At 47.1% G+C, this 21,090-nt stretch overlaps 1 protein-coding gene and 1 non-coding gene across 11 annotated transcripts in view; both read right to left on the bottom strand.

The window, feature by feature from the left end:
• The window catches only part of FHAD1 (forkhead associated phosphopeptide binding domain 1), a 143,617-nt gene that overhangs the window by 39,402 nt on the left and 83,125 nt on the right, over positions 1-21,090 (bottom strand). For all 10 annotated transcript variants that reach the window (XR_009009821.1, XR_009009824.1, XR_009009825.1 and 7 more), the window contains 6 exons: positions 20,194-20,277; positions 19,305-19,457; positions 18,232-18,427; positions 6,701-6,771; positions 4,945-5,097; positions 1,978-2,085 (listed from right to left, as the gene is read on the bottom strand). Coding sequence is in view for 7 of the 10 variants with exons in the window: in XM_057557665.1 (XP_057413648.1) it covers positions 1,978-2,085; positions 4,945-5,097; positions 6,701-6,771; positions 18,232-18,427; positions 19,305-19,457; positions 20,194-20,277 (765 nt within the window). In the remaining 3 variants the exon portion in view is untranslated. The remainder of the gene's footprint in view (positions 1-1,977; positions 2,086-4,944; positions 5,098-6,700; positions 6,772-18,231; positions 18,428-19,304; positions 19,458-20,193; positions 20,278-21,090) is intronic.
• LOC114236822 (U6 spliceosomal RNA) lies at positions 10,579-10,685 on the bottom strand. Its single transcript, XR_003622683.1, has one exon. It is a non-coding gene; the product is annotated as a U6 spliceosomal RNA (small nuclear RNA).

Genomic DNA, 21,090 nt, shown 5'->3' with positions numbered 1-21,090 from the left:
AAAAAAAAAAAAAGATTCATCTGACAGTGTGGAGGAAGGTCTAATAGAAAGAAAAATCGAATGACTGTTTGAAGTTGATCAAAGTCTGTGTCTGGGATTTTAATCTCAGGTTCCCTGACAAGAAGCCACGGAGAGGTCCTGCCGGGAGAAGTGGGCTGGCGCTGTCCTGGGCCTGGGTGACCCGGCCACAGCTCCTGCCTGCCACGGGGCTGTCCACCACCAGGCTTTCCTTAAGTCTCCCTCCTGAAGTGCCCCGTGACCTCGAGATCGCTAAAATCGAAGGGCTTCCCCATCTTTGTTGGCCGCTGTGAACCCTTGTGGCACCCTCCTCCTCCTTGCCACCCCTGGAGAAATAACTCAGGACCAGGTACTGACACTGTTTACACAGGCCTGTAGAGCACAGCTGCGCCGGAGACCTGAGTGAGACCCAACACATAAACACTTTCCCTCTCTGGATCGGATCAAATGGCATGGGCTCTGCCCACCAGGCTCCTTATTTCTCGCTCACTGGTGGGTGGGCCAGGGTTTCACTCTGAGGAGTAGGGATGCAGTGGGGGATTGGTAGGAGGCAAGTGCCTAAACAGAAGTGGAAGTACAGTGATTGATAGTATTAATAGCTACCATTCTTTGAGTGATGATTCTGGGTCAAACACTTTAGTGCACGTTATCTCTAATCTTCACAGCCATCCTTTAAAGAAGGTAGGTATTGAGCCAGTAAGTAGCCCAGCCAGGCTGCAAAGCCTGCACTCCTCACTCCTCTGTGCTGCCCCAGGACTGAAGTGCTAATGATAACATTTTGTAAAAAAGACTCAGGGATCTGAGGGTGACCATGAGGTGAGTATGAGTGAACACTGTAATAGGGCTTTTCCAAAAGCCATTTTGGACACATCAATAGAAGTACAACATCTTCAACGAGGGAGAGAAGAGTCCTGCTCTAGGCCACTAAATGCCGGAGAACTGTGTCCGGTTTTGGCTACAAAGACTTTAGGAAGAAAACAGATGATGGGTTGCAAACTCAGATGCCTACAGGGGCTCAACAGTTACCCAAAGTGAAGTGGATTGTGTGTAATGCAATAGGGAATGGCGAGGACTGTGGCAAACTTCTGCTACTTGGTTCCACTCCGGCCCGTTTTTGCCAAGTGGAAAGGAGGGCCAGATTTCCCAACTTTTCAAGAGAGGATGGGAATCTGGATTTTTCAGTATATTTTATGAATTCAAGATAAAACACTCGAGGACCAAACATAACATGTCTGCAGGCCCTTTTCAGCCAGTGAGCTGCCCATCTGTGACTTCTGGAGCACAGAGCAGCTCAGAGGAGCGGAACAAGGCCATGCTCCAGGACTGTGAATGGCATTTGGGTCTGGAGAGGAGCAGGTGCCTCTATTTTCAAGCATCTATAAAAGGTTATTCTGTGGAAGAGAAAGTATTCAATAGACGGGTCTTGCAGGAGCCCGGGGGGCGGGTGGAGGATTGAAACCCTTCTGGGAGAAAGTCTGAGTCAGTTCAACCTAAAGGAAGAATGTTCTGCCAGCCCAAGGCATCAACACTGGGATGGACTGCCCTGGGCTGCAGAAAATTCCTTGGTGGTGGAGCTGAAGGCTGGATGATTTTAGGATGTTGTTGGAGGATACACGCAGCCCTGAAGTCCCACGATTCTGTAATTCCTCCATTTTTGTGATTTGGGATACAATCTCTGCTCAGAAAATGCTCATGTCACCAATCCCAACTTGTCCCCTATCTAAGGCTGTAGTTTACACTGTTTACAATTTTTCCAACTAATTGTGAAGGCTACAGCTCTAGGGTTCTCTCCTAGAGTCCCCCTTGCTTCTTCCCAGACTAGCTGAGCCCTCCCAAGGACAAATCAATCGAGGAAACTCCGCCACGCACTTCTTCCCATCATCTATGGTTCTAAACTTCTTCCATTTGGCCCTCAAGGCGGATTTGGGCTGGAGCCAACTATCTCCCCGAGCTGCGTACCTCCTTCTGGCGGGTTAAGCGATTCTCCAGCTCTTGGACTTTGCTCTGTTCTTCTTCTAATGCTTGCTTCGCTCTGCTTTTCTCCCGAGAAATGGTTTCCTCCAAAGCCTGAAAGTCATGACTGTTGTTTAATAGACATGGTTACCATAGTAGGAATCTGGACTCTGTGCCAGACACTGCACGGATTAACTCTTTCACTTCTCACAACAACCCCACAGAAAACTGTGGGCAGTATACCTAGGGGCTAAGAGTACGGAATCTGGAGTCGGCAGGCCCAAATTAGAGCCTCCGGTTGATCCTTCCTAGATATATAGTCTTGGGCAAGTGAGAAGCTTTAGAAGCCTCAGTTTCATTATCTGTACAATGGGGACAGTAATAGTGCTTCCTGCAGTGGGTTGATCTGAGGAGCAGATGAGATGATGAACATGAAATACTTGTCACGTGATAACTATTCACGAGTAAAGATCAATCATTTCTTCTGTCATTTCGACTTTGCAAAGGAGGAAACAGGCTTAGAGAGATTAAGGAATCTGTTCAGTTTACTAGTAAATCACATCAACAGGAGTTTGAACCCTGGTCCCTTTGACCCTAGAGCCAGGAGTTGGCAAGCTATGGCATCTGGGCCAAATCTGGCCCGCTGCCTGCTTTTTTGTAAATAAAGTTTTATTGGCATCCCTCCATGCTCATAGTGGGTTGCCTACGACCGCCTCTGCACTGCAACAACAGAGCTGAGAAGCCACAACAGAGACCATACGACCCGCAAAACTGAAAATAGATACTATCTGGCTCTTCATGGAAAATGTTTGCTTATCCCTGATTTAAACCATTAGTGTGTGCACAAATCAGAGGACTGCTGCTAACAGATCATAATAAAAAAAAGGTTAGCTCCGTAAGGGAACCTAGAATTTCTTACCGTTGAAACAGAGTCCTCAGACAAGCTAGGACTTGTGACGAGTTTAATTAATGAATTCTGACAAACGTATTTTTAGAAAGGGTGGTGGTGATGGTGTCATGTGGTATGAGGGAGGTTCATTTAAAATCGGGGCACCTGGCACTCGAGTCTGGAATAGTACTTTCAGATGAGTCCCTGGGGTCAAGCTGATCAATGTGCGTGTCTGGGGAAGGATGACCCTCGACGGGACAAGAGTGGACATGAACAGCGGCACTCTGTCTTGGTGGGTCCCTGGCATTGTGTCCCCCTCTGGATGGGCTGGTGTGAGCTCTGAGGTTTGTTGTGATTAAAGGGGGTTTGATGTCAGCCCTTGAAACCCTGTATCTGTTGGAATCGATGTTACAAATGGGCGCCTGGGAGGCCCAGGCTGGTGCCCAAGGTGATGTTGAACATGCTGGGGCTGCAATACCGTACATCCACAGTGGGAACAAGTCAAACCAAAGTTAAAACTAAAATAAGACATTTGGCAAGGGAGAAGTTAATCAGAGAGGAGGGAGGAAACAGGTGGAGAGTCTGGTGAAGATTTTGAAGATTCCTACGTTCTTTCTGGTTTTATTTCCCTCTCTGTGGAATGGCACTGGCTTTTTCTATGTCTAATTGCCCTTCTGGAGGGAGCTGCCTTGATTTAAGGCTGATGTTAATAGTACCTTTATGTGGCTCACAGGTGATTTTGGTCAGGTGGTTCTTCCTTTTTAATCTTTTATTTCACAAAAGGCAGAAAGGCAGAGAAAGAGGCAAACAGGAGAAGAGGTAGCGGGGCACGAGCTAGAGGATGAAAGGGAACAGGCAGAGGTCTTTGCCTCTTGGAGAGGTCTGGAGAGTGAGGGTGTGTGGCAGAGAAGGACGGTCCAAGCAGGAAGTCACCAAGCTTCCCGTGGTGAAGGTGGAGGAAACGGCAGATCCAGTCCTTCTCAGGGGAAGAAAGGAGGTGCTGGGGGAGAGCTGGGGTCCAGCGGATCTGGTGCTGCTGTCTTGAGGTGGGTGGACGAGGGGCAGCCACGCAGTGGCTCTCCACCGTGGCGGCACATTGGAACCACCAGGGAGAGCTTACCAATCCCAGTGCCTGAGCCACACCCTCACCCCAGTTAGGTCAGAACTTGGGGGTGGGGTGGGGGGAGGGGTACAAGGCATTAGTATTTGTTAATCTCTTAGGTGACAAAAGTGCAGCCAAAGTCATGAGCCACTGATCTAGGATGATGGCGACCGAGGTAGTTAAATTCATGGCGGGTCCCTGAATATCAGAAAGGGCCAACTCAAGGACAAGGATGAGAATCAGCCCATTATCTGCAGTTTCCCGGCTTTCTCCTGAGATTCTGATTCAGTGGGTCTGGGGTGGGGCCCAAGAACCTGTATTTTTCACCAGCGTCCAGGTGGTTCTTATCGGCCAACTTGGGGAAAACCTTCCTGTAAGACTTTGTGGCTGAAGATGTCGTCTGCAGAGCTGTGCCATCAGTACCAGCTGGGAGCTGGTCAGAAATGCAGAATCCCAGGCCCCCCCAGACCTGCTGAGGCAGAATCTGCATTTTAACAACATCCCCATGTGATCTGTGGACACCTTTGAGTTGAGAGGCGCTGCTGTAAAGTATCCTCTAATTGGCTGGTTTCTGGTAAAGTACGTAGCAGTTTTGGCCATGTGTTTCCCCTGATATGTATGAAGAGAAAGCAGAAGACTGAAATACTATTGGTTGGTCTTGCACACACTTAGACACAAACCAGGACCTGCAGTAACGGCTGGGGTTTGTATCAATAAAATCAGCTGCAGTATATAAACAAAGTACCATTTCTAGACATTTCAATAACCTTGCCTCTTCAAGTTGATCTTCAGTTTGATCTCTGAGGTTTAGGACTCAAGCTTCATGTTAATTCCTCCTACCTCATTCACCCTCTTCAATTAATTTAGTTCCCAACAAGGAGTTGCTGAGATCTCTCCATCTAAGTACGCGCCCTCTGTTTCTCATAGGAAAGCCCATTTCATCAGTTTCCAGTAGTAAAGAGAAGGACGGGGACTACCTTACCGATTTCTCTTCCATTAGCCGCTTGACTCTGGCTTTCAGCTTCTCCTCTTGCTGTAGCCTTTCCTCGGTCAGCTTCTCCTTCTCTGCCAGATGCTGCCGTAACTTTTCTTGCAGCAAATACTGCTGAGTTTCCTGAGAACTGTTGATCTTGATCTGAAATGAGGGGAAGGGAAACTGCAGCTGATGGGGGACAGGACTAACGCAGGAGTAATTTCCACTACCTTTGGGGGCGGGACAAAGGTTCACGAAACTTTCTTCAAAACACAGAAAAATGATGCTTAGCTTAGTAGCTAGTAGGGAAGTAGTAGAGCATCGTGGTTAAGAGCTCAGACTCTAGATCTAGACAGAATCTCAGCTCTAGTTCTTTCTAGACACTTCTTCGTATAGAAAATGAGGTTAATACTAGTATCTACCTCTTAGAGTTGTAAGAATGAGATAATGATGGAAAGCTTTTAGCACAGTGTTTAGCACATAGTAGGTGCTCAGTAAATGGTAGTTAGACTTATTTGTTATTATTTGCTGAGTGTAAGAGTAAAAACAGTGAGCTAGGGCCAGAAGGCCTGAGCTTTTGTCTTGATTCTTCCACCAACTAGCGGTGTGACGTTGAAACAGTCACCTAGCCTCTGAATGACATTGTCCATCTCTGTAAAATAAGGAGAATGGACTAGATCAGGGGTTGGCAAACTACTGTCTGCAGGCCAAATATGGACCACTGCCCATTTTTATAAATAAAATTTTATTGGAGCAGAGCATGCCCGTCACGCCCATTCATTTACGTATGTCCATGGCTGCCTTTGCTCTACAACAGCTGGTCAGATAAGTGTGGCAGAGGCTGTATGTCCTGCAAAGCCTAAAATATTTACCATCTGGCCCTTTACAGAAGAAGTTTGCTGACCCCTGGACTAGATGGTCTTTGGAGTTGATCGTAATGGTGGTCCCAATATTTCACCCTTCCTCTATTCATATCTTTGTCTATGTAACTTGCAGTGCCCACCCATATCCTGCCCCCTGACACTGAACTCAGTCATGTGACTTGCTCTGGCCAATGGGATGTTGGCAGACATAACACAAGCAGAGGATTGAAAAGCACTCCATGATTGGGCCTGCTTTCTCTTCCCGATTTCTGCTTCCTCTGCTAGCGCCATGAGAACGTGCCCAGGCCAGACTGCTGGAGCATCAGAGACACGTGGAACAGAGCACAGCTGCTCCAGCTGAGGCCAGCCGGTATCGACCAAGGTCCAGCCAACACCCAGACACGTGAGCAAGCCCATCCAAGACCAGCGGGCCCACCTAGCGGCTGGCCCCAGATGTCTGATGAGTAGACAATAACTGTGGAACACTGCTAAAAGTGTTATGGTTGTTTATTATACAGTATTAATACGGCAATAGCTACCAGAGAGATACAATCCCTAAGGATAATTTTGCCTCTAAAATGTTGACATTATGTAACTTTTGGTAATTCTGCTGCCTATACTGTGGCTAGCTGTACTTCTTCCACTTCATTTAATAAACAATTTTAAAGATCTGATGGCATTTACATTTTTCTGGTTTCTGACAGAGGAAAACAAGCCTCCTTGCCCTCCTGGGAGATCTCAGCCACCCTGTCTGAAGCATTTCGTGTGCAAATGGAGGTGTCCTTTCACCTTTTGGAGGATGTGTGCTGACTAGCTAACAGAGGAGAAACAGAGTTCAAATGCTCAGGGCTAGGTGAATTCTAAGCAGGAGCTGAAATGAACTTTTGAAGTTCAAAGATTACCTGAAGTTCCTGGGTCCAGCTTGTAATTTTTTTATAATGTTCCAGAAGGTATTTCAGATACAAAGACAATCCTTAAAGAGAGAAGCAAGAAGAAGGTAAGTATCAATTCAATTCACTTCCTTTGCTTTCTGAATAATGTCTTCACAGAGCTTGCCGACAGGTGGGTGAGGGCAACACCGCCCTCCCATCGAGGAAACGTGAGTTGCCATCCACCTTGTGTGTGTGTTTTTTTAAAAAAATTTATTTATTTATTAATTTATTTATGGCTGTGCTGGGTCTTCGTTTCTGTGCGAGGGCTTTCTCTAGTTGCGGCAAGCAGGGGCCACTCTTCATCGCGGTGCGCGGGCCTCTCACTATCGCGGCCTCTCTTGTTGCGGAGCACAGGCTCCAGACGCGCAGGCTCAGTAGTTGTGGCTCACGGGCCTAGTTGCTCCGCGGCATGTGGGATCTTCCCAGACCAGGGCTCGAACCCGTGTCCCCTGCATCGGCAGGCAGATTCTCAACCACTGCGCCACCAGGGAAGCCCGACCTTGTGTTTTTAAAATTGTTGATCAGCTTCGGTTGGGCTCAAATCCAAGCTTCTTTTTGTGGGTGGAAAATAAGAACCATCTGCAGAGCTCCCACCGACTAAGTGTCTGCCGTGTGCATGCAGCACGGTGAGCTGAGCAGGGGGATGATATGAAGCCATTCAGCGTGAGAGACAAGCTCTAAGTGCCTGGTAGGAAACAGGCAGGGACGCCAGGTGGCGCGGAAATGATGGCTGAAGGAGTGCGCAAGCGTGAGGGTCCCAGAGGAGGCGCCATCATTCCCCTGGAGTGATCACTGCTTGGCTGAGGACCCCCTGGGCGTGGGCACTGGCGGGTATGCAGAGTTGGAGGGGATGGCGTTTCAGAATGGAAGATGCGGTTGGGTGAATGATGCCTCCCCCCGCAGAGATGTCTGGGTCCTAATCCTTAGAGCCTAGGAGCATTACCTAACAGGGCAGAAAGACCTTTGCAGATGTGACGAAGTTAAGGATCTTGAGATGGGGGTGCTTATCCTGGATTAGCTGGGGGGACCCAATACAGTCTCATGGGTTCTTACAAGAAGCAGACACAGGGAGTCTGCCTACGACAGACAGAGACGGTGATGTGACAGAAGCAGAGAGTTGAAGATGCTCCTCTGCCATGAGCCCAGGAAAGCGGGGAATAAAAGCTCTAGAGGCTGGAAAAGGCGAGGAAACGGATTCTTTCCTAGAGCCTCCAGAAGGAACCAGCCCCTTGCCTTTACCTTAGCGAAACTGATTTTGGACCTTTGGCCTCCAGAACTGTGAAAGAATAAATGTGAGTTGTGTTAAGCCCCTAAGTTTGTGGTAATTTGTTAGAACAGCCATAGGAAACTAATATGGGGAGGGGGGTGAAGGCAGGAGGCAGGATGAGAGGTGGGGAAATGCAGTGCATGTTCTGGAAGAGGGCGGAGCTTAATTGGGGTACAGCAGATGATGGGGGAGGGGCGGAGTAGAGGGAAGAGTTGGGATAGAAAGCTGAGTTCAATTTGTGGCCAGCCTAGAACAGTAGCCTAAAGAGTATAAACTTGACTTAAACATCACTGGAAAGTCATGAGTGTGACCTGTGTGCCCGGCCCTCTGCTAAGCAATCAGCGCATCACCCCACTGTACTGTCCCGCCATCGCCTCCTTTTACACGTGAGGCCGTCGGGCTCTGAGACATGTGGCTGCTGGACGCCACACAGCTGGCAAACGGCTGAGCCAGGGCTTGGGCTCACAGTGGTGTGACGCCAGGGTCTGAGTCACTGCTATTTCAGCTTCTTGATGGAGCAGTGAGTTGGCTTAATCAAGGGTGTTTTTTTTTTCAGAAAAATAACCGGGATGTATTAGAGACGAAGGAGCCAGCAGCATTTCTTAACTGCAGCATCCTCGACCTGTTGGGCTGGACAGTCCGTGCTGTGGGAGCCGTCCTGGACACTGTAGGACGTTCAGCGGTGTCCCTGGCCTCTACCTACCGGCCGCCAGAAGCATCCCCCTGCCAAGCTGTAATTATCAAAGATGAGAGGGTTTCAAGAAAGCAAACCGAGAGGGCTGGGTAGGCCAGAGAGAACACGGCGGGGGGAGGAAGGTGGGGCTTCCGTGCAGGGGGCCACGTCAGTTGCCAAAGAGGCAAAGACAAAGTAGGAAGTTGGTGGCCAGCACACAGGGTGTAACGCACTTCGAGGTCTTAGTGGGACAGGAGTACGAGCAGTAGAAAAGGAGCTAAAGAAGCAGTGGTCCCAGTGAAGATGCACCAGCTTGAAGCGCATGTTTGATGACAAAGGAGAAAGATGGAGTGAGAGGCTGGATACCCTGAAGAAGGAGGTCGTGATTCAGGAGCTTGTGCACAAAGTGGTCTGGGAGGGAGAGAGAGGGGGAGACTCAGGGAGGGAAGAGCTGCATGTGGAAAGAGAACGTAGTGAGGGAAATTAGAGGGAAAGGAGAAAAGATGGGTGTGGAGGGAGACAGTAGGGGAGCTCAACAGGCTCGAGCCTGGGCCCTTGACCTCTGACAATGCCACTTGCTGAGAATTTCCAGCTTGGAAGAGTGAGAAAAATAATATTATAATAAGAGCTATTCAGTATTAAGCACTTGCTGTGTGCCAGGCACCATGCCAGGAGTTTAACACGTGATATCTTCTGATCATTACAAACAGCCCAGCAAGGAAATGTGTTTGCATTTATAGGTGAGACACAGACGCTCAGCAAGGTTAAGCTACGGAGCTGGTAAGCAGTAGGAGCAGAATTCAGACGTAGGTCTGTCATTCTCTTTTCAGAGAGACTAGAGGCTGGAGAGTGAAGGGCTGGGCTGGCTGATGTGAAGGGTGCGTGAGGAGAGGGGCGCTGGGAGGATCCCAAGATGGCAGAGATGGGTGATGCTGACTTGGGCTGTAGGAAAGAGGGATTTTCTTCTTTGGGAGAAGAAGCAATTCTTGATTATATTTCTGGTTACAAAAGTTACACATGCCTATTACACAAATCCAAACAGGGCAGAAACCCATAAAGTGGAAAGTGTCCCCCTGCTGTATCCTCAGTGGCCGGCACACAGTAGGCCTGCAATAAATAGTTGTTGAACGACTGAAAGTCAAGGCTCACGCAGTCTCATCATGCTGGGATAATACTCTCAACACTTTTATGTCTTTTTCTCCAGATTTCTCCTGTGGTCGGATATTGGCATTTAAAAAAAAAAAAAAAAAAAAAAAGGGGAGAACACTGTGCATATTGTATTACAACTTGCTTTTCTTTTTTTTTTTCACATAAAAATACTGCGTATCTTGGATATCTGAGAAAGAGCGATTTTCTATGTATGCAGGGAAGCCTTTTATTTGCAACAAAGTCTTGCAGAAATAGACACAATCAACTGAGCTTGCAAAGAAAAATGTAAAAAGTCCTTTCTTTCCCTTATCAAAAGAAGCTGGGAAACCAGGCAGGAGGAGAGGGGAGCTAACTTTTAAGGTCCTCCTTAGATGTTTCCTATCTTCCAATGGGACCACACAGTAATCCTTCACCAATCAGATTTCTTTTCTTTTTAGGTCACAGCTTTTTTATTTTTTAATTGAGATATAGTCGATGTACAATATTATATGTTTCAGGTGTACAACATAGTGATTCACAATTTTTAAAGGTTATATTCCATTTATAGTTATTATAAAATATTGGCTATATTCCCTGTGCTGTAAAATATATCGTTGTAGGTTATTTATTTTATACATGGTAGTTTGTACCTCTTTTTTTTTTAAATTGGAGTATAGTTGCTTTACGATGTTGTGTTAGTTTCTACTGTACAGCAAAGTGAATAAGCTGTATGTATACATATATCCCCTCTTTTTTGAATTTCCTTCCCATTCAGGTCACAAAAATATGGAACACTTCATGAATTTGCGTGTCATCCTTGCACGGGGGCCATGTTAATCTTCTCTGTATTGTTCCAATTTTAGTATATGTGCTGCCGAAGTGAGCACAGTAGTTTGTTCCTCTTATTTCCCTACCTCTAACTTGTCCCTCCCCCTTTCCCGCTCCCCACTGGTAACCACTAGTTTGTTCTCTATATCTGTGAGTCTATTTCTTTTTTGTTATATTCACTAGTGTTATTTTTTAGAATCCACATAAAAGTGATATCATACAGTATTTGTCTTTCTCTGTCTGACTTATTTCACTAAGCATAGTACCCTCCAAGTCCATCCATGTTGTTGCAAATGGCAAAATTTCATTCTTTTTTATGGCTGAGTAGTATTCCATTGCATAGAGATATATATAGATATATCTATATCACATCTATTTTTTTGGGGGGGCCACGCCATGCAGCTTGTGGGATCTTAGTTCCCCAACCAGGGACTGAACCTGGGCCATAGCAGTGAAAGAGTCGACTCCTATCCACTGGACCACCAGGGAATTCCCTACTGCATCTTCTTTATCCACTCATCTGTTGGGCACTTAGGTTGCTTTCATATCTTGGCTATTGTAAATAATGCTGCTGTGAACGTTGGGGTGCATGTATCTTTTTGAATTAGTGCTTTTCATTTTGGGGGAATAAATACCCAAGAATGGAATTGCTGGATCACATGGTAGTTCTATTTTTAGTGTTTTGAGAAAGCTTCAAACTGTTTTCCATAGTGGCCGCACCAATTTACATTCCCACCAACAGTGTACAAGCGTTCCCTTTTCTCCATATCCTCGCCAACACTTGTTATTTGTGTTCTTTTTGGTGACGGCCATTCTGACAGGTGTTAGGTGATATCTTAACCAATCAGATCTTTAGTAGTGACCCCAATCTCCTGGGCTGCTCATGACATGATCCAACAATACTTACTCAACCTGGATTTCCCTGAAGGATTTATTCCAGGATTTTACAGACCTAGCTCGTTAGGTGCGTTTTATCCCTTAGGACAATATTTTAAAAGGCAGGTACTATGGTGGTTCAGAGCAGGGGCTTTGAGGTCAGAGGGACCTGGATGGAGTCCCAGCTTTGAAATGCAGCCCATTGTCAAGAGCCGAGGAAGAAGGCCTGGGAAGAGAACTGAGTGCTCACGGCTAAGAAAATCTGACTAGCTGTCAAATAGAGATGCGGCAGGGGTCACAGATAAAGGCACCTCGGCGTGAGTAAATCAAGCTGCCCTGCCTGTGTGCATACCCATCTGCCTGCCATCTGCATTTAGTTCACATTAAATCAACAAGTATTCAAGGCTGATGCTCATGGCAGCTACCGTTTACTAAGGCTTATGTGTGACCCCATGATTTGGGTACCACATCGTTTAATCCTCACAACTACCTGGTGAGACCTTAACCCCATTTTAAAACCAAGTAAACAGAGGCACATAGAAGTCAAGACTTGCTCACACAATGAGTAAGCGCACACTTGAGAGTCAAACCTTAGCAGCTGGTCTCCAAAGCCTGAACTCAGAATTATTCGCTCTAATGCAAATGGGGCTTTGCTGGGGCAAGGCCCGCGGTGTGCATCAGACGCCCTTCACTCCAGGGAATGAAACTCTCAGGTTTATCTCTGTTCAAGTTAATGACAGAACCTGTCCTCTAGGAATTGGGCATGTACCTGGTACCTCTCTGGATCTTCGGAGGGCTTGTGGGGTCACAGAAAAAACACAAGTACTAGGATCACAAAGACCTCAGTTTGAGTCCTGACCCTACCATGTACCAGCTGTGTGACTTTGAGCAAGTTTCTTAATGTTATTGATACTCAGTTTCCTTACCTGCAAAATAAAGACAACAATAGTACCTGGCTCATTGGGTTGTTGGAAGAGGAAAGTACACAGTTCATGTAAAACAACTAACACAGTGACAAGTACCCAGGAGGAGTTAAATAAACCGTGGTTCCTACCCTCCTCCTAGGAGCTGTGAACACAGAAGGCTCTTAGGACTGTTTGTGGATGGTGATGAATGACTGGGGATCCCCTCCTGGCCTCCGTAATGGGAAGTACCTTGAATCACTTATCATGGTGGACTAACTCATAAAAAGTTTCTGAGCCAGTTTCTTCATTTCTGAAATGAGGATAATGTTACCTGCCTTATAGAGGTGTTGTGATGATGAACCGAGGTTATGTATGGAAAATACTTAGAACACTGTCTAGAATATAAGTGCTCAATAATGAATGACGGCCACCATTGTCACCATCACCATCCTCGTCACCATCACCATCTAATCATTATTCTCACCACCATGACCATCACAATCATCATCACCGTCATCCTCACCACCATCATCATCACCATCCTCACAATCATCATCATCATACCATCACCATCACCATCCTTGTGTAGATGCCTCTAGGAAGTAGGTACAGCAGGACCTCATACAGAGAATATAGGGAATACTCTAGCTCATCCCATTCTTTTAGTCTTCTGGGGCTTTGCCATAACATTGCTAGTTCTGGAAGATAAAATGCCTTTTACCATCAACTTCCTCTCCTAATGAATGAATAAAGAATGGGCCGTACTCACTAACTTCTCTATTGCCCTCCATCCTTCTTCTTGACTTCTTAGAACCAAGTAGTTGTAATCACAGAACACAGTCTGTGTTTCCCCAACAGGTGTTCTGTAGAACATTCTCCAAGAGTTTTTAGCTGGGGGTAAGGGCAGCAAGAAAGGAGAAACGTATTTTGGGAACATCGCATTCTTTATCCCATCCTTGTGGATCCATAGTGCGTATCAGTGCAGGAGGGATTCTGCAGAGACCTGTTTGTTGTTACTTCAGTCTCTTGACTCTGTGAAGTCTGGAGAAAAAGACGGTGGGCCTGAGAAATGCTGCCTGAAAAGAGTCTTTCTCAGGCTTTCTGGTCTGGCTGGCCTGATGGCTTAACTTGGCAACCCATGTTTCTTTACGGTAACATATGACTAGATTTAGAGACAGAGGCTTCAGTGACTCCTGGGACTGGGGAGGGTACAGTGCACACATTGCTTGGCCCCGCTATTACTAGGATAGAGATCATGGTCTTTCCCTGTTTTAGTTCTGATTTTGAAGAACGGCTAGAACTGTGGGCCACGTCTCTGCTGGTTTCATGCACACTCAGACTCTGCCATGATTACAACAACTGTAATACTGGGGTTGGGGAGGCGCTGGGTTGCTGGGAGAAATCCAGCCCCCCTCTTCTCTATGCTATCTGTGAGGGGCAGGCACTTACAGAAAAGTTAATCTTGATTTTGCCTTTCTTTTTAAAAACGTTTAAAAGAAATTCACACCACCTTCTGGATTGCCTTAGAGATATCCTGGCTGGGGTTGTTTAATCACCGGAGTTGAAAATCACTCCTCTATTCTCATTCATTATTGTAAGAATGTCAAATGCGTGCAGCCTCTCTGGAGGGCGATTTGGCAAGAAGGATCAACAATAAATGTTGGAGTTTCCCAGGTGTGGCCCTGGGCTCTCCCGTCTCATCCAATACTTTCTTCCTCGTGATACCGTTCACACGTATGGCTTTAATCATCATCCATCCATCCACCCGTCCATCCATCCCATCTGACTAAGCGCCCGCCATGTGGCCCCTGTTCTTCTGCATTCCGGGGCCACATGACTGATATTGTTGGATATCCAGGTGACAGCTGCGTCCTTGGCACCCCACTTTGGATGTCTACAGGCACCTCACACTCATCTTCCCCCTCACACCTGGTCCTCCTGCGGCGTTCCTTACCCTGGATTTTAGTGAAGGAACCACATCTGTACTTTTAACACAAGCCAGAAACCTGGAGATCTGTAGGCCCCTTTCTCTCCGTCACTTCCCTTCTAGCCATATCTAACTCCGTCACTGAGGCCTGTTGATTCATCTCTTAAATGCCCCTGGAATCTTCTCTCTTGCTCCGTCCCCTCCATTGCCACAGTGAGGGCCACCATCGTGTCTTGTGACAGCCTCCTAACTGCTCTCCCGGGGTTCTGTGCTGGCCACCTTCCTATATGTTTTCCACTCGTGGCCAAGATGACTGTCTCCAAACGCAAACCTGTTCCATCAGTTCCTTACTTAGAACCTTTCATGGGCTTCTCTCTGCTCTCAGGTTAAAGCAGAGCTTCTTACCAGGGCCCTGCAAGCCCCTGGCCCCACCATGATACAGCCCCTGCGGACCTCCTTCACCAGTCCCCGCCCTCCGCCTCCACTTCTTTTAGCCCCTTGCGTTCTCCATGCTTCCTGCGATCCCATCACGCTGCTCCCTCCACCCAGAATGCCCTCCCCTCCCCTCTTTGGCAAATAACTCCTATGCATCCTGCAGGTGCCCTGCCGTCCCTGACCGGGTCAGAGCCCTGCACTTCTCCTTCAAAGCAACTGTCACGATTAAAGTTTTACATGTGAGTGACTTTTCAGTTAATGCCGCACCCTATTCCTCCCTGAGATCGTAAGATCTACAAGCGCAGGGGTAGTGCCTATTATCTCCCCAATATTTTATTATGAAAGATTTCAAATGTACAGTGAAGAGGGAGGAATTTTACAGCCAACATCCATATACCCCATGACCTGGATTCTACCTGTTTCTGACCCCATTATATCTCCACCCTGCACTGTGCCTGGTATCTAGGAGGCCTGCGATAAATCTTTGTTGAATGAAAGTGGTTCATATCCTTCCACATCTAGGATGATAAAGATAAGATGAACAGGTATGTGTGAATAATATTTATGTCAGCATCATCTATTAAGTGTGAAAAACTGGAAACAACTTAAATGCCCGTGATAGAGGACTGGCTAAATAAATTATGGTACATCCTACGGAATGGGATTCCTTGCCATCAGTGACAGCGATGATGTAGATCTGTGTGTATTGACATGGAAGGGTGTTCCTGATGTACTGTTAGGAACGAAACTAAAGGAAATTGGGTATAATATGACATTATTCTTTTGTAAAGTTAAAATGTATAAATAATAAATAAATGTATATAGGTAGTGCCTATTTTATGCCAGGTACTATTCTAAGTACTTTACATACATCAATGCATTTTAATCCTCACAACAAGCCTAAGGGGTGGGTATTCCCTATTACCCCCATTTTACAGGTAAAGAAACAGGCACAGAGAGGGGAAGTAACTTGCCTAGAATCACACAGCTCTTTCCACGGGAAAATGCCTTGGAAGTTACACACAAAATATGATAGTAGTGACAATACCAAATGCTAGCGAGGATGTGAAGCCACAGGAACTCTCATTCATTGTTGGTGGGAACGCAAAACAGCCACTTTGGAAAAGAGTTTTGTGGTTTTCTTAAAAACCAAACGTACTCTAGGGACTTCCCTGGTGGTGCAATGGTTAAGAATCCGCCTGCCAATGCAAGGGACACGGGTTCAAGCCCTGGTCCGGGAAGCTGCCACATGCCAAGGAGCAGCTGGGCCCGTGCGCCACAACTACTGAGCCTGTGCTCTAGAGCCCGTGAGCCACAACTACTGAGCCCGTGTGCTACAACTACTGAAGCCTGCACGCCTAGAGCCCATGCAATGCAACAAGAGAAGCCACTGCAATGAGAAGCCCGTGCACTGCAAGGAAGAGTAGCCCCCGCTCGCGGCAACTAGAGAAAGCAATGAAGACCCAACGCAGCCAAAAATAAATAAAATAAAATAAAATAAATAAATTAAAAAAAAAACTAAATGTACTCTAACCACACGATTCAGCAACCGCGCCCTTGGTATTTACTCAAAGGAGTTGAAAACATGTCCACACAAAACCCTGCACATGGACGTTTATGGCAGCTTTATTCATAACTGCCGAAACTTGGAAGCCACCAGGATGTCCTTCAGTAGGTGAATGGACAATGGAATATTATTTGGCACTTAAAAAAAAAAGAGCTATCAAGCCATGAAAAGACTTGGAGGAAACGAAAATGCATATTACTAAATAAAAGAAACTAATCTGAAAAGTTGTATGATTCCAACTATATGATATCCTGGAAAAGGCAAAAACTATGGTGATGGTAAAAAGATCTGTGGTTGCCAGGGGCTGTGGGGGGGGGGGCCGGGAGGGAGCACACAGGATTTTCAGGGCAGTGAAACTATTCTTTTATTTTTTTTTGGATAAGGTTCTTTTATTTGGAATAAAAATGTCCAGTTTTGAAAAGAAAAGAAGTTTTCTAAAAAACATAAGTCCTCAAACCACAAGTTTCCCCATGACGAGTTGAATTCCTGAACACCGCAGAGGGGATTACTGGAGATGTTGATTACTTAAGACACTAATAGGAAGGCACTGAAGAACAGCAGGGCCAGGCTTCAATCACACAAACGTGTGCTGCCATGGAGGAATTGCATAGGCTGGCTTTGAAGTTGGCTTCTCCTTTGCTTCTTTTATTTTGTTAAACTTGTAGCTTTACTTTCCTCAATTTCTAGAATATCAGTTTCTAGATATTCTGGTTTATGGACTATCATCATTTTGCTTTATTACCACGTCCCTGATCTGTAACCTCACCCACCCCATTTCACCTCTATGGACTCCACCGTGGCTTTTAATGAATTCTCTGTACTTTCTGTTACTATGTAGTTATAGAGTGATCTGAGAAGTGAAACTCATAAATCGAGTTGACCTAATACCAGGGCTTTGTGCACAGAATCACACCAATCTGCTCAGAGATGGCCTGATCTGAACCACATCACCCACCGTGCTCCCTGGCTTCTGCTTATGGCAGTAGATTTGGAATCAAAGGCACCTTCAGGATTGGACCATCTTCCCGGTGGAGCATCATGATTTACAGGGCCTCTGGGTCCTCTCCGGGGTTGGCCTCATTATTGGTGGACCTGCTGGTTCCAGGACTTAATGAAGCTCAGGTTCTTGATGTCTCATCACAGAAAGAATCCAGTGAGAGACAAAGTGATGGGTAAGAAGTGGATTTATTTAGAGAGACACACACTCCACAGACAGAGTGTGGGCCATCTTAGAAGGCGAGAAAGGCCAGGGCAGTGAAATGATTCTGTATGATATTATAATGGTGGATACATGTCATCACACATTTGTCCAAGCCCAAACCCATAGAATGTACAACACCAAGAGTGAACCCTACACAGCACTGTAAATCAACTACACTCCAATAAAATTAAAATTAAAAAAAAAGAGTGAACCCTAATGTAAACCATGGACTTTGGGTGATTATGATGCGTCAATGTAGGTTCATCAGTTCTAACAACTGTACCTCTCTGGTGCTGATGTTGATAATGGGGGAGGCTGTGTATGAGTGGGGACAGGGGGTACCTGGGAAATCTCTGTATCATCCTCTCAATTTTGCCATGAACATAAAACTGCTCTAAAAAAAGTCTCTACTATATATATGTATATATATGGTTACTTCTGAGAGAGAAGATTTAGCATAATTTTGATTTTTCCTTTTGCCTCTGTCACGTCTCATTTTTCTCCAGTAATCACGTCTCACTTGTGTACTTTTTTCCAGGAACATTGCTTCTCAAGTGGTGAAGCAAAGTGAAGTCTGGAGAAGGGAACACTTGGCCACATACCTAAGAAGCCTCCCTCAACAGATGTCCCATCGTGATCAGATTCAATGCAATATTTCAGTCATGCAACTATGTGAGAAAAGAGTTGCAATCACCTTTGTCGGAGCTGGAGAACTGGATCCCCACCTCGTGGAGGAGATGCTCCGTTTCCTCCAGCCAGGACAGTGACAGGTGCAAGATGTCCAGCGCCACCTTCTGGAGCCCTGAGACAGGTGGGCTCACCTGCAGGTGCTGCAGGAGGTCGACCTCCTTCTTCAGGTCATTGCTACAGCAAGACATTTTCATGCAAGCCTGGAAAGAGATGAGGTCGTGAGGAGCCTGGGCACCATCGCCAGAAATAGCACCTGACGGTTGTGACCCGCCAAGAGCAGTGTTCCTGACGTGGCCGTGAAGCAGGCAGCGCCGTATGTTGGCCGCCCTGTGACGGCCCAGTTCTACTTGCCTTTTTGGGGGGGGGGGGGAGGAAGGAAGGAGGCAGCTTTTATTTCATGTGCACTTTAATTTGGACTCTGGATGGTCAAAGAGACCCTGTGTTTAGGTATAGGCAATTCCAAAGTCAAATTGCCAAGGACGATTTGGCTGAAACGAGAACCAAATTTGGCTACAGAATTCCTGCTGAGATCAACACACAAGCTGGTCAGAAAGTGCGGTTTCCTGATTTGAAAGAGTGCTGACAAGCCAACATTTGCACAGACTCCCCAAATAGTAGCTGCGTTTTTCCAGAGAAAGCAGAAGCAGCTGCCTGATGTGATAAGCTGGATCCCTGTGTGGGGGCCATGAAGGGGGGGCTCTGCCAGACCCTGTGGTCCCGTCTCCTCCAAAGTCAAAGGCAACAAGGGTAAGAGCAGCCTTCCACTGCTGGGACAGAAAAGAAAAATGCAAATAAAGAGCAGAATGTTTCTTTGGTTTCTCTGGAAATAACACGGGGCTGGTTTTCTCCCCGGGGTCTGGGGCCTCCCGAAGGCAGTACTCGGATTGTGTCGGGCAGCTTCTCCTTGGCCACACCAAGTTCACCTGGGAGGCATTTCTGGAGGTTCTTTGTTTTCTGATCTCAAACAGATTCCTCCAACAAGAGAAAAGGTAGACTAAAGCAGAGCTGGACAATTTCCTGAACCAGGAGCACAAAAATGAGACACAGGGGACATTTGAGAAATGGAGAAGGGGGCACCTGGCAACTGTCTAAGGACGTCTTCAGCTTCTTGATGTTCTCTGTGACTTCCTCCTGTTTGGAGCTGCTGAGCTGGGGCTCCTTCTGCAGGGTCCACTTTTTCTGCTGAAAGTTGATGTTGTCCTCTGTGACCTTGGTGATCTTCTCTATTAACTGGTGAGAAAAAGAAAAAAAAAAAAGATTTAAAATGCAGGGTGGCTCTGGGGGCAGGGGACCCGGGGGGCTTCAGCTTAAGCTCGGAGGAGGGAGGTCCTGGTGTGTTTTGGTGATGGCTCTGGAGGGCGGATGTCGGCTCTGACACCAGGGCATGTTTCCCAGGATCAGAGATGGTTTTTAAGAGCCAAAGGCCTGTCATGTGGCCACGAGTGTGTTCTAGGTTCTTCTGCATTCTGGGAGTGATTCATCACGCTGAGCCTGATGCTGTGGGCCCCTAAAAAGCAGGTTCTCCAAGAGAAGCCCGTGCTGTGATTTTTTGACCCGCGCTCTGACACCCAGGGTTGGAGAGGATAAATGGAAGAATAATAAGGCAATCGTTACAGCCAGAGGCCCATCCTCGCTGCCATCTGCCTCTTCAGAAGAACGAGCGAGCGAGGACGCACCGTCTATGCTGAGGCCGCCCCTTTCCTCGCGGGGCTAACGGAGGTTAACCGTGCGGGTCTGGCGACCAGACACAGGCCTGGGTGGTTTAATTTGATTTTCACAGAAACACTGCAAGGGAGTTTAACTGGGTTTTACTTTAAAAGCCAGGAAATCCCAGAAAATCAAAACAAATCTTTATGGTGTAGCAACAGTGTGAAAAATATGTGCCACCAACAAAAAACAGAAACATATGCTCCCAGTGTCTGGAGTGCCAGGTCCCTGAAGGAGAAAGCGGGGAAGAGAGACGAACCTGCTGATCGGAGACGGGTTTGTCCTGGAACAGCTTCGCGCGTCCGTAGGTGGCCTTGATGACCTGACTTCTGAAAAGCTCCAGCTGCAGCACAAAGAAAGGGAAGGGGATGAGGTGAGTGGTGCAGCTGCAGCCGCAAGGCTGGGGGAGGCGCCTCCATCGCCGGGCCTGGGAGAAATCGGTGAGCAGGCTCTGCACGCCTTTAGTGGTCATTATGGGTAATTAACACCTTCACCTCTCACCGGAAGGGGCAGTGCCCACACAAGAGAGGGGGACAGCAGGTTTTAACGACTTTTCAGGTGTGCCCGCCTAACCTAGCCGACGCACGTGGTCAGCACACACACGTCTCGGGCTCTCGGAAGAGCCACTTGCTGCCAATTATCCAGTGGGAAGTCCAGGGCCAGGAGCGCTCTTCCGTAATTGCTACGTTGGCACCAGGCTGTGAGACAAATATTGAGGCTGTCAGCCCGAGTAACTCGTGTGATCAGCAAGGGCGCCTGGGGAGAGAAGGAGGAGCTGCCTGCTGCCATTTTGTGCCTTAGACCTTGTGTCCTGAAGACGACGTCTCCTGTATTCCTCTCCAGGTCCCCGGAGCCTGGTGCAGTGCCTGGCACACAGCAGGCACTCAATAAATGCTCATCGAATGCTTATAACAGAAACATCTGTCAAGTCAGATGTTCGAAGTCCTCTACTTCAGTTCAGCCAGTTTTTACTGAGTGCCTCCCTGGTGCTGGTGTCTTCGTATTACGGATGATGAAACAACGCAGTTAAATTAAATCAGGGCTTCTAGAATGACGAGTTCAAGATGCCCCAGGCTCATGAGACCTGAACGGCAAAGAAGCCCAAGTTTCTCTGGAAATTTACCAACATGATGGCCCTTGGCCTGGGTTTTTGGCT

The sequence above is a fragment of the Balaenoptera acutorostrata genome, chromosome 1 (genome assembly GCF_949987535.1).
Source record: "Balaenoptera acutorostrata chromosome 1, mBalAcu1.1, whole genome shotgun sequence".
Lineage (NCBI taxonomy): Eukaryota > Metazoa > Chordata > Mammalia > Artiodactyla > Balaenopteridae > Balaenoptera > Balaenoptera acutorostrata.
Note: the sequence above shows the minus strand (reverse complement) of the source record. Positions and strands in the feature narration are given on the sequence as shown.